This window comes from Arachis ipaensis, chromosome B06, assembly GCF_000816755.2.
Source record: "Arachis ipaensis cultivar K30076 chromosome B06, Araip1.1, whole genome shotgun sequence".
Lineage (NCBI taxonomy): Eukaryota > Viridiplantae > Streptophyta > Magnoliopsida > Fabales > Fabaceae > Arachis > Arachis ipaensis.
In genome coordinates, this window is record NC_029790.2 from 116,665,814 (window position 1) to 116,679,369 (window position 13,556).

A 13,556-nucleotide genomic window follows, 5' to 3' on the forward strand; every position below is an offset into this window, starting at 1 on the left:
CGCTTCGGGTCGGCTTTAAACCCGCCCCTGATCGGATAGGGACGGGTCGGGTACCCGCGGGTTTGGGTACTTCTTCCACCCCTAGCGTTGAGCGCGGTCGGCGGCGGAGGTTCTGACTCGCCGAGAACGGTGGAGCGGCGACAATGGGAGGGGGCAGAGAACGAATGTGGAGGCAGTGATGAGAGAGAGAGAGAGAGGGTGGTGATGAAGAGAGAGAACGGGAATTCGAAATGGGGGAGACGACAGTTTGCGCTTTCATTTAGGGCACGATTACCATCGGATGTACCGTCGAAAAAATCCGATGGTAACGTTTTCCGTATTCCCAAAATTGCAATGTTTTACTAAACAAGGTTACCGCGGATTTACTGGTAGTGGAGCACGCCATAATTTTTTTCCCGTCAAATATTACCGTCGACGTAACCGTGCGAACATCAATTCCGACGATCATATTTTACGGTTACGAATTTATAGCCAAATCCGATGGCAAACTCGTCGCTAACATCCAATACTAAATCCGACGATACTCAACATTTTTTTTTAGTGAAAAATAACTTTTATTTTCCGATAAAATATAAAACAAATATTTGTTTTAAAATACAAAAATCCTTTAATCTAATCACAAAATAGAAGAAATGATTTTTTTAGTTTCGTCATAAATTATATCAATCTTTTATTTGTTAAAACATTTCGAAGGTTAGTTTTCTCTAAAATCTTATACATCTTAACTAACAAAAATTTTCAAATGCAAAATATTTTTGAATTGTTATATTGTTTAAAAGTTGCTAAAATATAGATAAAAATAATATATTTATTATCACGTAGATAAACTTAAATTAAGAGTTGTTATCATATTTAAATTATTATCATGCTTAATTCTTTGTTTTCATGTTGAAATCCTAGCAGCCAATTCTATTTGTTTCTTAGTTTCAGCTATGCTAGCTAGAAGAGCATTCTGCATGAACAATAATGGTTGTCAAATATCAACCATGCAAATTACAAATATGAGCATTCATATTAAAAAAAATACTTGGATCAAGAATATAGACAATACTATTGCAATCTATTATAAACTATATCTATATAGAATATGATTAAAATAGTTCCTGATGATTTTTGTGCACAATATTTTTTTTATCGCCTAGGGTTAAGCTGAAAGTGGCAATTAGGAGGCACTTCGGTTGGATCGGTTTTGAACTTATTAATGGTCGTATGCATTAATTTTATGAATAATTAAAATATTAAACTTTTAATTAGTTAATTTTTTAAATTGTTTGAAGGATTTAAATTTTAAAATTAGTATTTAAAAATTAATATTTAAAAATTAATATTTAAAATTTAAAATTTAAAATTTAAAATAAAAAATTATTTAAAAAATTAACTAATATTAATTAATTAAAAATAATCTTTTATTAGTGTTCATTCAAGAAAAGGAAAGGAAGCCAGCAAAATTTGATAGAAATAAAATTAGGATATACTTTGATTAGCATTCATAAAATTATTTATAGAATGGTTATTTATAAAAGGTTAATTTTTATGGTGCTTATGAGTTGGTGTCTAAACTTAACCCAACTTATTTGTTATAGTACATTTTTAATAAATAGACACCACCTTTTACACACCATAACATTCACCTTTATAAAATATCTTCGGTAACAACTACCAGAGCAAGTTGCTTGAAATCATTGATGGCAGGTTTATACTTGTTTCAATAAATTCTGATAGCCTTTTACTATTCCTTCAAATTAATTTGAAGGAGCAGCTTCGGAATTGTTGTAAGCCCCAGCAACGAGATCTTCACATTCAGGCATATACTTGTTCCAAAACCAGTGGGACTTCCAAACATAGTTCATTTCTTCAACAGGGACGTTCTTAGTCTCAGGTAACAAGAAGGCAATGAAAATGGTCATGACGAGCACCCAAGCAGCAAAGAAGAAAAAGAGACCAAACTTGAAATGGCAAAGCAAGCTAAGAAAGATTTGAGCGATGCCAAAGGTAAAGAACATGTTGACTGCCACATTAATAGCTTGGCCTGCTGGTCGAACTTCAAGAGAACATATTTCGCTTGGTACCAACCAACCTAGTGGCCCCCATGACCATGCAAATGCTGCCACATATAAACAAATAAACACCAATAGGATGTCTGCTTCTCCTTTGTTAAATGATCCTTCACCGTTCAATCCAAACTTCATGCCGATCATGATTCCAACCACAATCTACAATCCATGCATGCAATAATACTCTTGCTTAGTCTCGTCATGCATACAAATTTTTATATAATTTATTTGTATTTGAGTGGAAACTCAGGTACAATTAAGTTTACGTAAAGTTAATAATTGAGAATTATTAATAACTCTCAGTCATCAGTTTCACGTGAAATTAATTACACCTGAGTTTTCATCTTTTACCTGAGAAACAAGCATCTGAGCGCCACCTTCAAGAAATAATAGCCTTCTTCCAAATTTGTCTACACAGAAAACAGAGACAAGTGTAGCAAGAACATTAACACCTCCTGTGATAACTGCAGACATGAGGGAGGCATCATTGCCAAAGCCCAAAATGGTAAAAAGCACTGGAGCATAAAACATAATGACATTAATTCCGGTGAGTTGTTGGAAGACAGGAATGAAAGAGCAGAAAGTGAGTTGTGGCCTATATCTGTGAGTTGAGGCCTATATCTGCGTCTTGTAATGTTCTTCCATGGATTTTCCACCTTACTAGCCGCCTCACTTGCATCAACAAGATCTTGATATTCCTCATCAACATTGTTAGTGCCACGGATTTTTTGCAACATTGTCTTCGCTTTTACATGTTGCCCTCTTTCGATCAAAGAGTTTGGTGTTTCCTCTAAGAAAAGAGACCCTACACACAGCAAAATTGCTGGCACAGCTCCAACTCCCAAAGATACTCTCCACCCATTTTGGCGCTTCGAGGTTGCATAGTTGATAAGGTTTGCACTTAGGATTCCGATTGTGATCATCATTTGAAACCCAATGTTGAGTGCTCCTCTAATTTTAGCCGGAGCCATCTCAGACAAGTAAATCGGCACAGACTATTTTAACCAACAATTATTAGTCTTAAAGAACTAACTATTAATAATGCATGTAGATTAATGATGTCATTTCTCACCTGATTGCAATATCCAACGCCAAAACCTAGAAATATTCGACCGATGATAAGCATTTCAACGTTAATTGCAAAGCCATTCAACAGTGCTCCAAGAAGGAAAAATAAGCCACCCAAAAACATGGATGGCTTGCGTCCGAACAATCTTGAGGTTGTGGCAGCAAAAAAAGAAGCTATTAATGCTGCAAGATACAGAGATGAGGTGAACAATGTCAGTAGCTGGTTGTCAAACTTGCAATATTGATTGGTACTGGAATCATCCAGCATTTGTTGATATACAACCGGAAAGAATTTAACTAAGAATGGTTCCATAGATGTGACTCCTCCCGTGATACCAAGATCATATCCAAAGAGAAGGCCTCCCATAGCAGCAACAAAACATGTAATTAACACGAATGCTGTCACATTTCCCTCATATTGTCGTCCACCACTTTCAATGTAGGCACCTCCTGCCATCTTGATATGATTTTTTTTTTATATTTATATCTAGCATTAACTTGCTACAAGAAAACACCACTAATCTTCTACTAATTAATTATGTTTTAGCTTCTTTTTTTATACTATCTTTTTTCTTCTTCTTATCTATCTCACTGTTGTAGTGATGATAATAATTAATCGATAAACTATTATTTAATTTATAGGGTATTATATTCACTAAAAGATTTCTTTAAATTTCTGTCTCTTTCTTTTTTTGGTCCTCCACTACAACATTTTCAGGTTGAGGCAACATTTAAAAAGTGTTGCCTAAAAGCTGACAAAAGGTTGCTTTTGATCTATGGCAACACTTTTGGACCTAAAGTAACGTTTTTAGGCAGCGTTGCATATGCAGCCGTTGCCTTAGATCAAGGCAACACTTTTTTGTTTCAAAAGCAACGCTTTTGAGAACAACACTTGGTAAGTGTTGCCTTTGGTTAAAAAACAACAACACTTCAAAGGTGTGTTTGAGATAACACTTTTACAGTGTTGTCTCTTCTCTCGTATTTTGGTCACTACTAAAAAGTGTTGCCTATTTGCAATAAAATGCAACTCTTTTACCTGTTGCTTATAAGTTGGAATTTGCAATCCTTTGAAGTGTTGCCTATTAGTTTTGAATATGCAACCCTTTAAAATATTGCCTTTTCTTTTGGATATGCAACCCTTTAAAGTATTGCCTTTTCTTTTGGATATGCAATCTATACAAGTGTTGCTTTTTCTTTTAGATATGCAACTATACAAGTGTTGTCTAATATTCAAAATATGTAATTAATAAAAGGGTTTCCTTTTTGATAAAAAACAAAATTTATTTTGGTAATAAAAATACAAAAAAATAAAATTTACAATAAAATTTTTTGTTCATACATGTGTAATTATTTTAATTAATAAATAAATTTGTGCACAATAAAAAAAATTATAAAAGAGACAAAATAACTAATTTAATAATTTGAGATGTCAAAACAAATAATTACATAAATAAGCAAGATTTCAGCTATATGCTTATTCATATTTTAAAAGCAGAGTAATCCTACAAATGTGGAGTAATCAAGTCCTAACATTCCATTTCTGGTCTCTTTATATACTTTTAGCAAATCCTACAAATGTGAAATCATAAAATAAAACCTTGAAGTTAATTAAAAAAGATAATCGCAGTACTTACTATTATTTATTAAATTAATTATTAATGATTTACCTGGTAGCAAGTAACAGTTTGGAAGCAGCGAAGCCCCTGGGTGAAATCCGGCAAGCCAATGGTGTGATGCAAGATCCGGTTGGTCACGGCTAAGAATTTGCAGGTTCAACAACAGAAAAGCCACTTAGAAAAACAATTATATTGAAAGAAAAACAAAATAATTGGTGAAAGAAAGGGACATGACACAAATAGAAAGAAAAACAAAATAATGAAAGCAATGTTTTCTTGAGTTGGTAATTGGTGAGACTTATTATTGACGAAGAATAAAAAAACAGAACAAAGAAAAAAAAAGGAAACATTACCGTTTGAAGGGAAGAAGAGAGAGTGTCTGAGAGAGAGAGAGAGGCAAGAAAAAAAAGGATTGCTGCTATGGTCCAACACAAAATTTCAATAACCATAACAACGTGCACAATCTTCCATATTTTGACACAATGTGAAAAAAATACATAAATAAATGAAATAAGAATACATTTTGATTCAACTAACAAAAAAGCTTTTCATCAGCTTAGTAAAATGCCATACATGAATGTGCATTGTGAAGAACAGAGGGAAATCGATTCTCCCATAAAAATTAATTCATGTGAATTAGTTATATATAATTAGTGCACTATCAATATTTCCAAACTTTTTATTGATAAATAAACTGAACATAACTCAAACCACTGATTGTGTAGAGGAGTAAGACAATGTTCTTAAAAATAAACAGAATAGAGCAAGTGCAGCACCTTGTAATCTTTTTTTTCATCATTCATCTTTTTTTGAAGCTCACCATTAGTAACACTTCTTTGATAATCTTCAGAGGAAAACATAGAGCCATAAAATGCCTGTGTTCAAAGATTGGCAACTAAGCACCTCTCTTCTTCTCCTTCTTTCTCTTCTTCCTCCTTTGATGGCAGTTCTCCCTTTCTTTTCTTTTCTTCTCTTCATCACTCTCTGTCTCTCTCCCCTCACCGTGCATTTTTTTTCTTCTGTCTTCTCTTTTTTCCGTGCAACGAAAACCCTAATCCTCTTTTTGTGGCGTTCTTTGATCTTCTAATCCTAATTAACTTTGTATTTTATTATTTTCTTGTTATTAAGTCAGATTTATTTTATTTTAAAATTGATAGAAAATGATAATCAAAGTTAAAATATGTATTAAATATAAAATTTATTTTTTAGAAGAGGCATTAAAAACTTTAGACAACACTTAAAAAATAAAGTTTAAAATAAATTTAAAGACAACTCTTATAAAAAATAAGATATTAACTTTATAATAGTTGCTTTTGTATATTTGATGGGGCAACATTTAATAAGTGTTTTTTAATTTATCAAATACATCACTTATAGTGTGTTGATTTAAAATATGTTATTATAGTTCTATTTTTTTGTCACTAATATAAAGTGTTGTCTATATATATTTTAGATAACATTTTTAAAGTGTTGTTTTGAATATATGTTGCAATAGACAAAAAATGTTGTAGTGCTCCCACCTCAATGACACCAAATATGCTCTCTTCACACTTGGAATACAAAATTTTTGTTATTGTGTATCTGTCAACAACCAAACAAGTTTTATCCCTCTGTATATCTATTTTCAGTATTTTAAGTCACAAACCAAACACACCTATAATAATAATAATAATAATAATAATAATAACAAAGTGAATTATCCTCTACCAACTCCTAAGCAATATTACACACTACCTCCAATAATATGAATTTAGCTTGTGCAAGTAAATCGTTGTTGTATTATGTTTTTTTTTTCACAAAGGATTTTGAATCTCTTACAAAATAAACTAAACTAAACCAACAAAAGAAAAAATGAAGGGAAACTTTTGTTTTAGGGGGGAGCGAGATCCCATATTCAAATTCAATAACATTGTTGGAAGTTGGCCTAAAATTCAAACACGTTTCGATAAATCTCACTACAAAAGTTGACAAGTCGAAATATTTAGTCTCTCCACTCTCCAGTATCGAAATCCATCCTTTTAGCTCTAGTTGTCTCCTGTTTTAGCATATTAAAGCATGTGATTTGTCTAGATTAATATGTTGACCTAAATCAATTGCACTGACAGCAACAGTAGGATACATTAAGAAAATGTGTTGCTTCTCAGTTGTCACGAATAAAGATCCATGCAAACTCATCAAGTTTCGGAACTTCAATGTCAAAAACAAATTAAGGCCACAATATTAGAATATTATCTCAATGCGGTGCCTTTGCAGAAGTCACACTACAACACGCACTGTAGATAGCAATTCATTTTTATTTTAACTCAATAATAATAAAATTAGTCTTTAAGTTTAAAAAATATATTTTAAATAACTAGCTTTGCACCTTCTATTTCCTTTCCTTCAATGAATGATGATGTCTTTTTTTTAATTAACAATGGAGCTAAAGAAGCCCAAACAAAGACAAAACAAAGAAGCAACTATCCTCAAATGGCATGTGCCAATCGCATCAGAATGAAAGCAAATCGAAATACATGAAGGTAAGGTAAAGAAAACATGACAACCAACCATCAAACTATGCCCAAAGTTAGCAAGTCCATCCGCACACGAATTCGCCTCACGGTACTGGTGATTCAAATTCTAATTACATAATTTGCCATACCTATCCTTGATAGCCAAGACAATGGCCTTTAAAGAATGACATTCAATCCCTTCCTGGAAACACAGTTTCGCTGCAGCCAAAGAATCCACCTCAATATGAAGGCTTTCCAATCCAAGACTTAAAGCTAAGTCAACACCCAGGAAGACACCCCAAAGCTCCGCTGCTATAATAGTTCCATAAGCTAAATTGGCACTAAAACGAGCAATAAAATTTCCATTGTTATCCTAATAATGCCTCCACAAGCAACTCTCCCATTCTGCAGGACAGATCCATCAGTGTTTAATTTAAAGAAAGACGGATTAGGTAGCATCCACTTAACCTGCTTATCAATGAAAGTACCCACTTTCTTCTTCATATTGCCAACAGTAGTATACACATGTTGAACATTATTGGCAAGATGAATAGCAAGACTAGCTAACTTTCCTTCTTCAAGAAACTCAGCGGCATAAAAAATAACCTTATTGCGCCGATACCATAGCAAATCCATCGTGGTAGCAAAAAGAAGAGGCCACACACGGCCTTTAGAAGGAGTATTGGGAGATAAATTATCCAACAACTAGATTGAAAGAGGAGTGTTGAAGAAGTTACCGGTCACCAAACTGTTGTCAATGCTCATCCATGTTCTCCTTGCCACTTCACAATCGCGGAGGACATGGAGCAAAGACTCGGGAAAATTATGATAGACACCACATCGATCATCCGATGTCATGTGTCGCTTACAACGCCGCTCATTAGTAAGAAGAGCCTCATTTGCAACAAGCCAGCAGAACGTGCACAACCACTGTGGGGCCTTGAGCTTCCAAATTCGATGGAACAGAGATGATCTATCCTCTTCTGCATTGCTAAAAAATAAGGCACCAGCAGGCTTCATTAAAAACTGGCCATTGGATGTAGGGAGCCAGGCCAAACTATCTTCCCCAAAACTTGGTTCTGGAGGCTTAATGGCAACAATAACCGGGAGCCAATTGTCACCCAAAGTCAAGGAAATCCGTTCATAATCCCATCTACCATCAATAGCATAATCACATATCTGTTCATCAAGCATGTCCTCAGTAACCTCCGAGTGAGCAAAATCTACGAGATTGTGAATACCCGGTATCCAATGATCCGACAAAAATTCACAGTATTCCCTGCACCCACCCTCCAAATCAAATTATTTTGAAATATCTTCCAAACGCTTTGAATTCCTTGCCAAACATTAGAACTTGATTGATGCTTCTTGAAGGAAGGAAGAGGATCCTCCCCATAGCCATATTTGCTTCGGATCACTTTCACCCATAATTCCTCCTTATTTTGGACAAGCTTCCACACCAGTTTCATTAAATTAGCATTGTTTGTCACTTTTGCTGGCCAAAAATCGAGACCCCTTTGGTTCTTTGGGAGGCATAGTTTATCCCAACTAAGCAAATGTAGCTTTCGCTCCAAATCAACACCATCCCACACAAAATTTTTACAAATACTATCAATTTCATCACAAATACTCATAGGAAGCTTCATTATTTGCATAATATAAGAGGGAATAGTCACCAAAGTAGACTGGGCAAGAGTTACTCTACCGGCTAGAGAAAGGCTCCGGGATTTCCAAGAGTTCAGTCGATTCGACATTCTATCAATGATAAATTGAAAATCTTCCTTCCGAGCTCTACCATGAAGAAGAGGAACACCCAGATACTTACCCAAGTTATTCGTAAGCCTCATACCAAGAGCATCACTTAACCTACGTTTTCTTTCGAAACTCGTATTATTTGAAAAGAAAACACAAGACTTAGCAAAATTCACCTTTTGACCTGAACATCCGCATAAAAGATCCAAGATACCGCGCACAACTTCTACTTGATCCATAGTTGCTTTTCCAAAAAGAACAATGTCATCAACAAAACAGAGGTGGGAGAGTTGCAGACCTTCCCTGCTAAGACCTCCCCTGCTAAGCTTAATAGGCTCCCAAATTCTATTATTCACTGCTACCGAGATTATTTGAGACAGGTGTTCTATGCATAAAATGAAAAGATATGGAGAAATTGGATCACCCTGACAGATTCCTCTACTCGGGGTGAAGGAGACTGAAGGTGACCCATTCCAAAGAACCTGCATCTCCGCTGACGAGTAACAGTGAAAGATCAAATCAGCTAAATTGTTGGAAATGTTGGCCTCCAACAGAGTAACTATGATAAATTGCCATTTCAACCAATCGTATACTTTTTCAAGATCGATTTTAATGGCCATGAATCCGCCCTCATCCTTTTTATTTCTCATAGTGTGGAGGACCTCTTGTGCCACCAAAATATTGTCCGCACTCTGTCTGCCTGGAACGAAACTGCATTGAGCAGGGCTAATAAGCTTGGGCATGATTTCCTTTAGTCGTTGAGACACAATCTTGGTAATGAGTTTGTATGATACATTACACAAACAATTGGCCTGAAATGCCCTATGGTCTCAGGATTATCAATCTCTGGGATAAGGAAAATATAAGTATTATTCACTACTTTAATCTGTTGATGATCTTGGAAGACCCTTTTAACCCAACTGATTAGAGAATCTTTAACAGAAGACCAATTACTTTGGTAAAATATCGGAGGCAAACCATCAGAACCTGGAGCTTTCTAGGCCCCCATTGCAAAGAGGGAAGTTCTAATCTCATCAACTGTCACCTCCTTAGTCAACATTGCTATATCCTCCTTAGAAATCATTGGAAACAAACCCGGAGCTTCCAATCTCTCATATTCGGAATCTTTCGTATAAAGGTTCTGAAAAAAATTAAGGCTATGATTTTGCAACTGCTGATCCTGCTCAATCCAGAATTCTGCTTGGTCTTTCAGCATACTTACTCTTTTTCGTCTCTTTCTTGAAGTGGCTACACCATGAAAATAGGAGGTGTTCTTGTTTCCATAATTTAACCACGTACATCTTGAACATTGCTTCCAGTATATTTCTTCTTGAATAAGCAAATCTTCTAATTGAAGATCTTCAAGGAAAGGATTCGGCTCAAAAGAAAGATTTGCAGAAAATACCATTAAGCCTAGCCAAAATGCGAGATTTCCTCTTCGCAATATTACCAAATACTTCATTATTCCAAATTTTTGCAATGGACATGGAAGATGAAATATTATCCTCCAGTAGGTTATCAGTACACCAATTATTAATCAATAGCGAATGAAAATCCTTATGAACAAGCCAAGGAGCTAAGAAATGGAAAGGTCTAACAAAGGAATTACCATGATAATCCAAGTTAAGTAGGATGGGCACATAGTCATATTTCAGCTTCGGCAGGTGCTTCACCAGAGCCTGCGAGAACTGCAGAGACCATGAGTTATTTGCCACATACCTATCTAGTCTCCTCCGGATGGTCTCCCGCTGCCAAGTAAAGGGTTCCCCCTGGAACCCAATATCGTGCAATTCGGAATCAAGAAGACAGACGGCAAAACGATGATGATCTCTGGATAAGTTGGAAACCCCCCCAGTGTCTGCACTCGTAAGCACACAATTAAAGTTGCCACCCACACACCAATCGTCCTGAATGAGATCTGCCAATCTTCGAATATTAAACCAAAGATCAGCTCACGGAGCAATATTGGGAGATCCATAGACAATAGTTAGAAACCAAGGAAGCTCGTTTTGATAAGCTATCCTCAGGTAGACAAATTGCCTATGCGATTCCAGAACCTCAATACACCAAAATGTATCATTCCACAACACCCAAATACCTCCAGAGAAGCCAACACCTTCCACAAGATGCCAAGAAGAGAAACCAAACTTCCGAGCAATGTTTGTTGCCTTTGTTCCAGAGATACGAGTCTCCAGTAAACAGAGTATATTAGAGTGATAAGGACCACATAAATCCTTAACCAACCTGGGAAAACCTTTAGATCCTACACCTCTGCAGTTCCATGTTATTATATTCATAATAAACAACAACAACGGAAGAAGGCAGGAAACACAGTAAGAAAATAGTGAAACCAGCTATTACACAGGAGTGGGATCATCCACCCCCATACCTGTTGAAGCTTAGCTTGCTCCACCATGGGAGAAACCGAGACAGAAACCATAGGAGAGTGTGCATCAACCATTGCTCCGGGGTCGGTGGATTTGACGTTGTACCTACGTCTCCCATATTGCGATTTATTTTATTTGCAGTCCTGATATCCTCTTTCGAAGGAAGATATGTTTGAACATAGGGAAGCCCTTCCAAGCCCAGCTTGTCACCTCCAATCATGAATTGTGCCTGTCTAATCAGATTAATTGAGTGACAGTAATCATCTTCCTTCCAATTTTTTGCTGCAGGACTAGGAGAGGAGTCTACTTCTTTCCCCTTATTCACCACTGCTTCAAAACTTTGACTCCCTGCTTCCTTTCTCTCCATTCGCGTTTTTGACACCCCTTTGCTCTGGATAGCAAATAGATTATACTTGAGAATGGAAGGAGTCTTCCCATTTTGGGTTTTCTTACTTCTTCCCTCCTGAGACGGAAGTTTCAATTTCTCCTCCTTTCCTTCAAAATGTTTGGGCGTGTGAGTTGAGGCTATGTTGCCCAAATAAGGAGTTATTAGGTCTTTGGGTTCCTCATTGCCCAACAAGTTGAAACGTGACCCCAATTGAACTTGCACTTTGGGCCCTGACCCACTTTCTTACTTAGGGCGAACTCCTCTACGTTGGTTCTTGCTCACAAGCATCCAAGGCCCAAAAGAAGTGGTTTGATTTCCAACATTCTCATCAACCCTTTCCATTGACTTCGCTTGCACCTCTGTCACAATCCCCCTTTCTTTGGGAACCACTTTCGAATTATCCAAAGCCAGATTAGGTGCATCCAAACCTTCCCCATTTGCTTTAACCATCGGAATGGTCTCCGTCGTTGCCGCTTGCGAATGCATCTTGGCGTTCGTGACTCCTCCATCAGGACATTCCTTCCTTTTATGACCATACCTTCCACACCCAAAACATATAAAATGCAAGCTCTCATACTCTATCCTGAACTCTCGGCCTAATACTTCAATGGCCGGAACAAGTTTACGCCATAAGTCAATCTCAACGCATAGCCGCGCAAATTTTTCCCTCGAGTGAATTGACGTGGTTTGGTCAATTTTGAGCATAGAACCTATCTTTCCCCTTACTTTCCATAAGAACGGTTGAGTGTACAATTCCACGGGTAAATCTGGAATCCACACCCACACTGCAATTCTTTGAAAATCATTAGCACAAGGGTTAAATAATGGCCTCCATCTTTGTACCAAGAGATAATGGCCAGCAGCCTACCAATGACAAAAAAATAAAAAAATTAATTGATTTTTAATAGAAATTATAATTGTAACTGCACCCACAAATTGAATAGGATAACCCTCTATGAATTTATTTATAAGGTCCACATTATCAGTTATCTTTTTAACTTATAATAAGATAAAAGAAAATGTGGATTATCAGATATTTCATATTTGGACTTCAACAATAAAGAAAAAGGTCTTGTCAATTAGGTTGAGCAAAAGTGTAGGTATATCCAATAAACCTCATTTTTGCAAGGTATCATTTAACATATTAATAATGAAAAAAATATAAAAATTATCATTAAAAATACCTCCAGTCAATGTTTTTAGAAATAATTAAATATATATTGCTTAGAATCTACCAATAAGAGTGGATCAAGTATATCTACACAACTCTTTTTTAATACTTGTTTTGTCTCTTTATCAAAGACTACAAAACATGCATCGTCATAGTCATCAATAATACCAAACTTGATTTAGTACCTGGTTAATAAAAAAAATTAGCATAAAAAAAATAAATATAGACCTATTCAATATATAATCCATTGTTATTACACTTTAATTTTAAAAAAAATAAAAAACCTTGGAAGTATGATGAAAAAAGAAGACAGTCACAACTATAATTTATATTTCTGAAAATAAAAAGTTCAAATTTATAGCTAAAAATCCAAAAAGAATTGATTACCCATCATTGACTTCCAATTTAATAATATTGTACTTGATAGACGTGTGATGCTTTTCAAAAAATTTTTCACTTTCAATTCCAACAAGATATCCAATACTATCTAAAATAGATTAAGATAAAAAGGGTTTGTTGTCAATAACTTTGCTAAAAAAAAATCAATTAAATAAATAAATTTATCAATAAATTTATTTTTTTGTAAAACAATAAATTTATTAACCAAATAGGTGTAATCGAATCCAGA

General features: G+C 35.5%; 1 protein-coding gene and 1 pseudogene across 1 annotated transcript; both read right to left on the reverse strand.

The window, feature by feature from the left end:
* Window positions 1,498–4,342, reverse strand: LOC107648368 (annotated as a pseudogene).
* On the reverse strand, window positions 12,001–13,319 carry LOC107647304. Its single transcript, XM_016351391.1, has 3 exons — window positions 13,316–13,319; window positions 13,097–13,113; window positions 12,001–12,621 (listed from the first exon to the last, which is right to left on the reverse strand). Exons 1-3 carry the CDS (start codon window positions 13,317–13,319, stop codon window positions 12,001–12,003), a joined length of 642 nt encoding a protein of 213 aa, XP_016206877.1.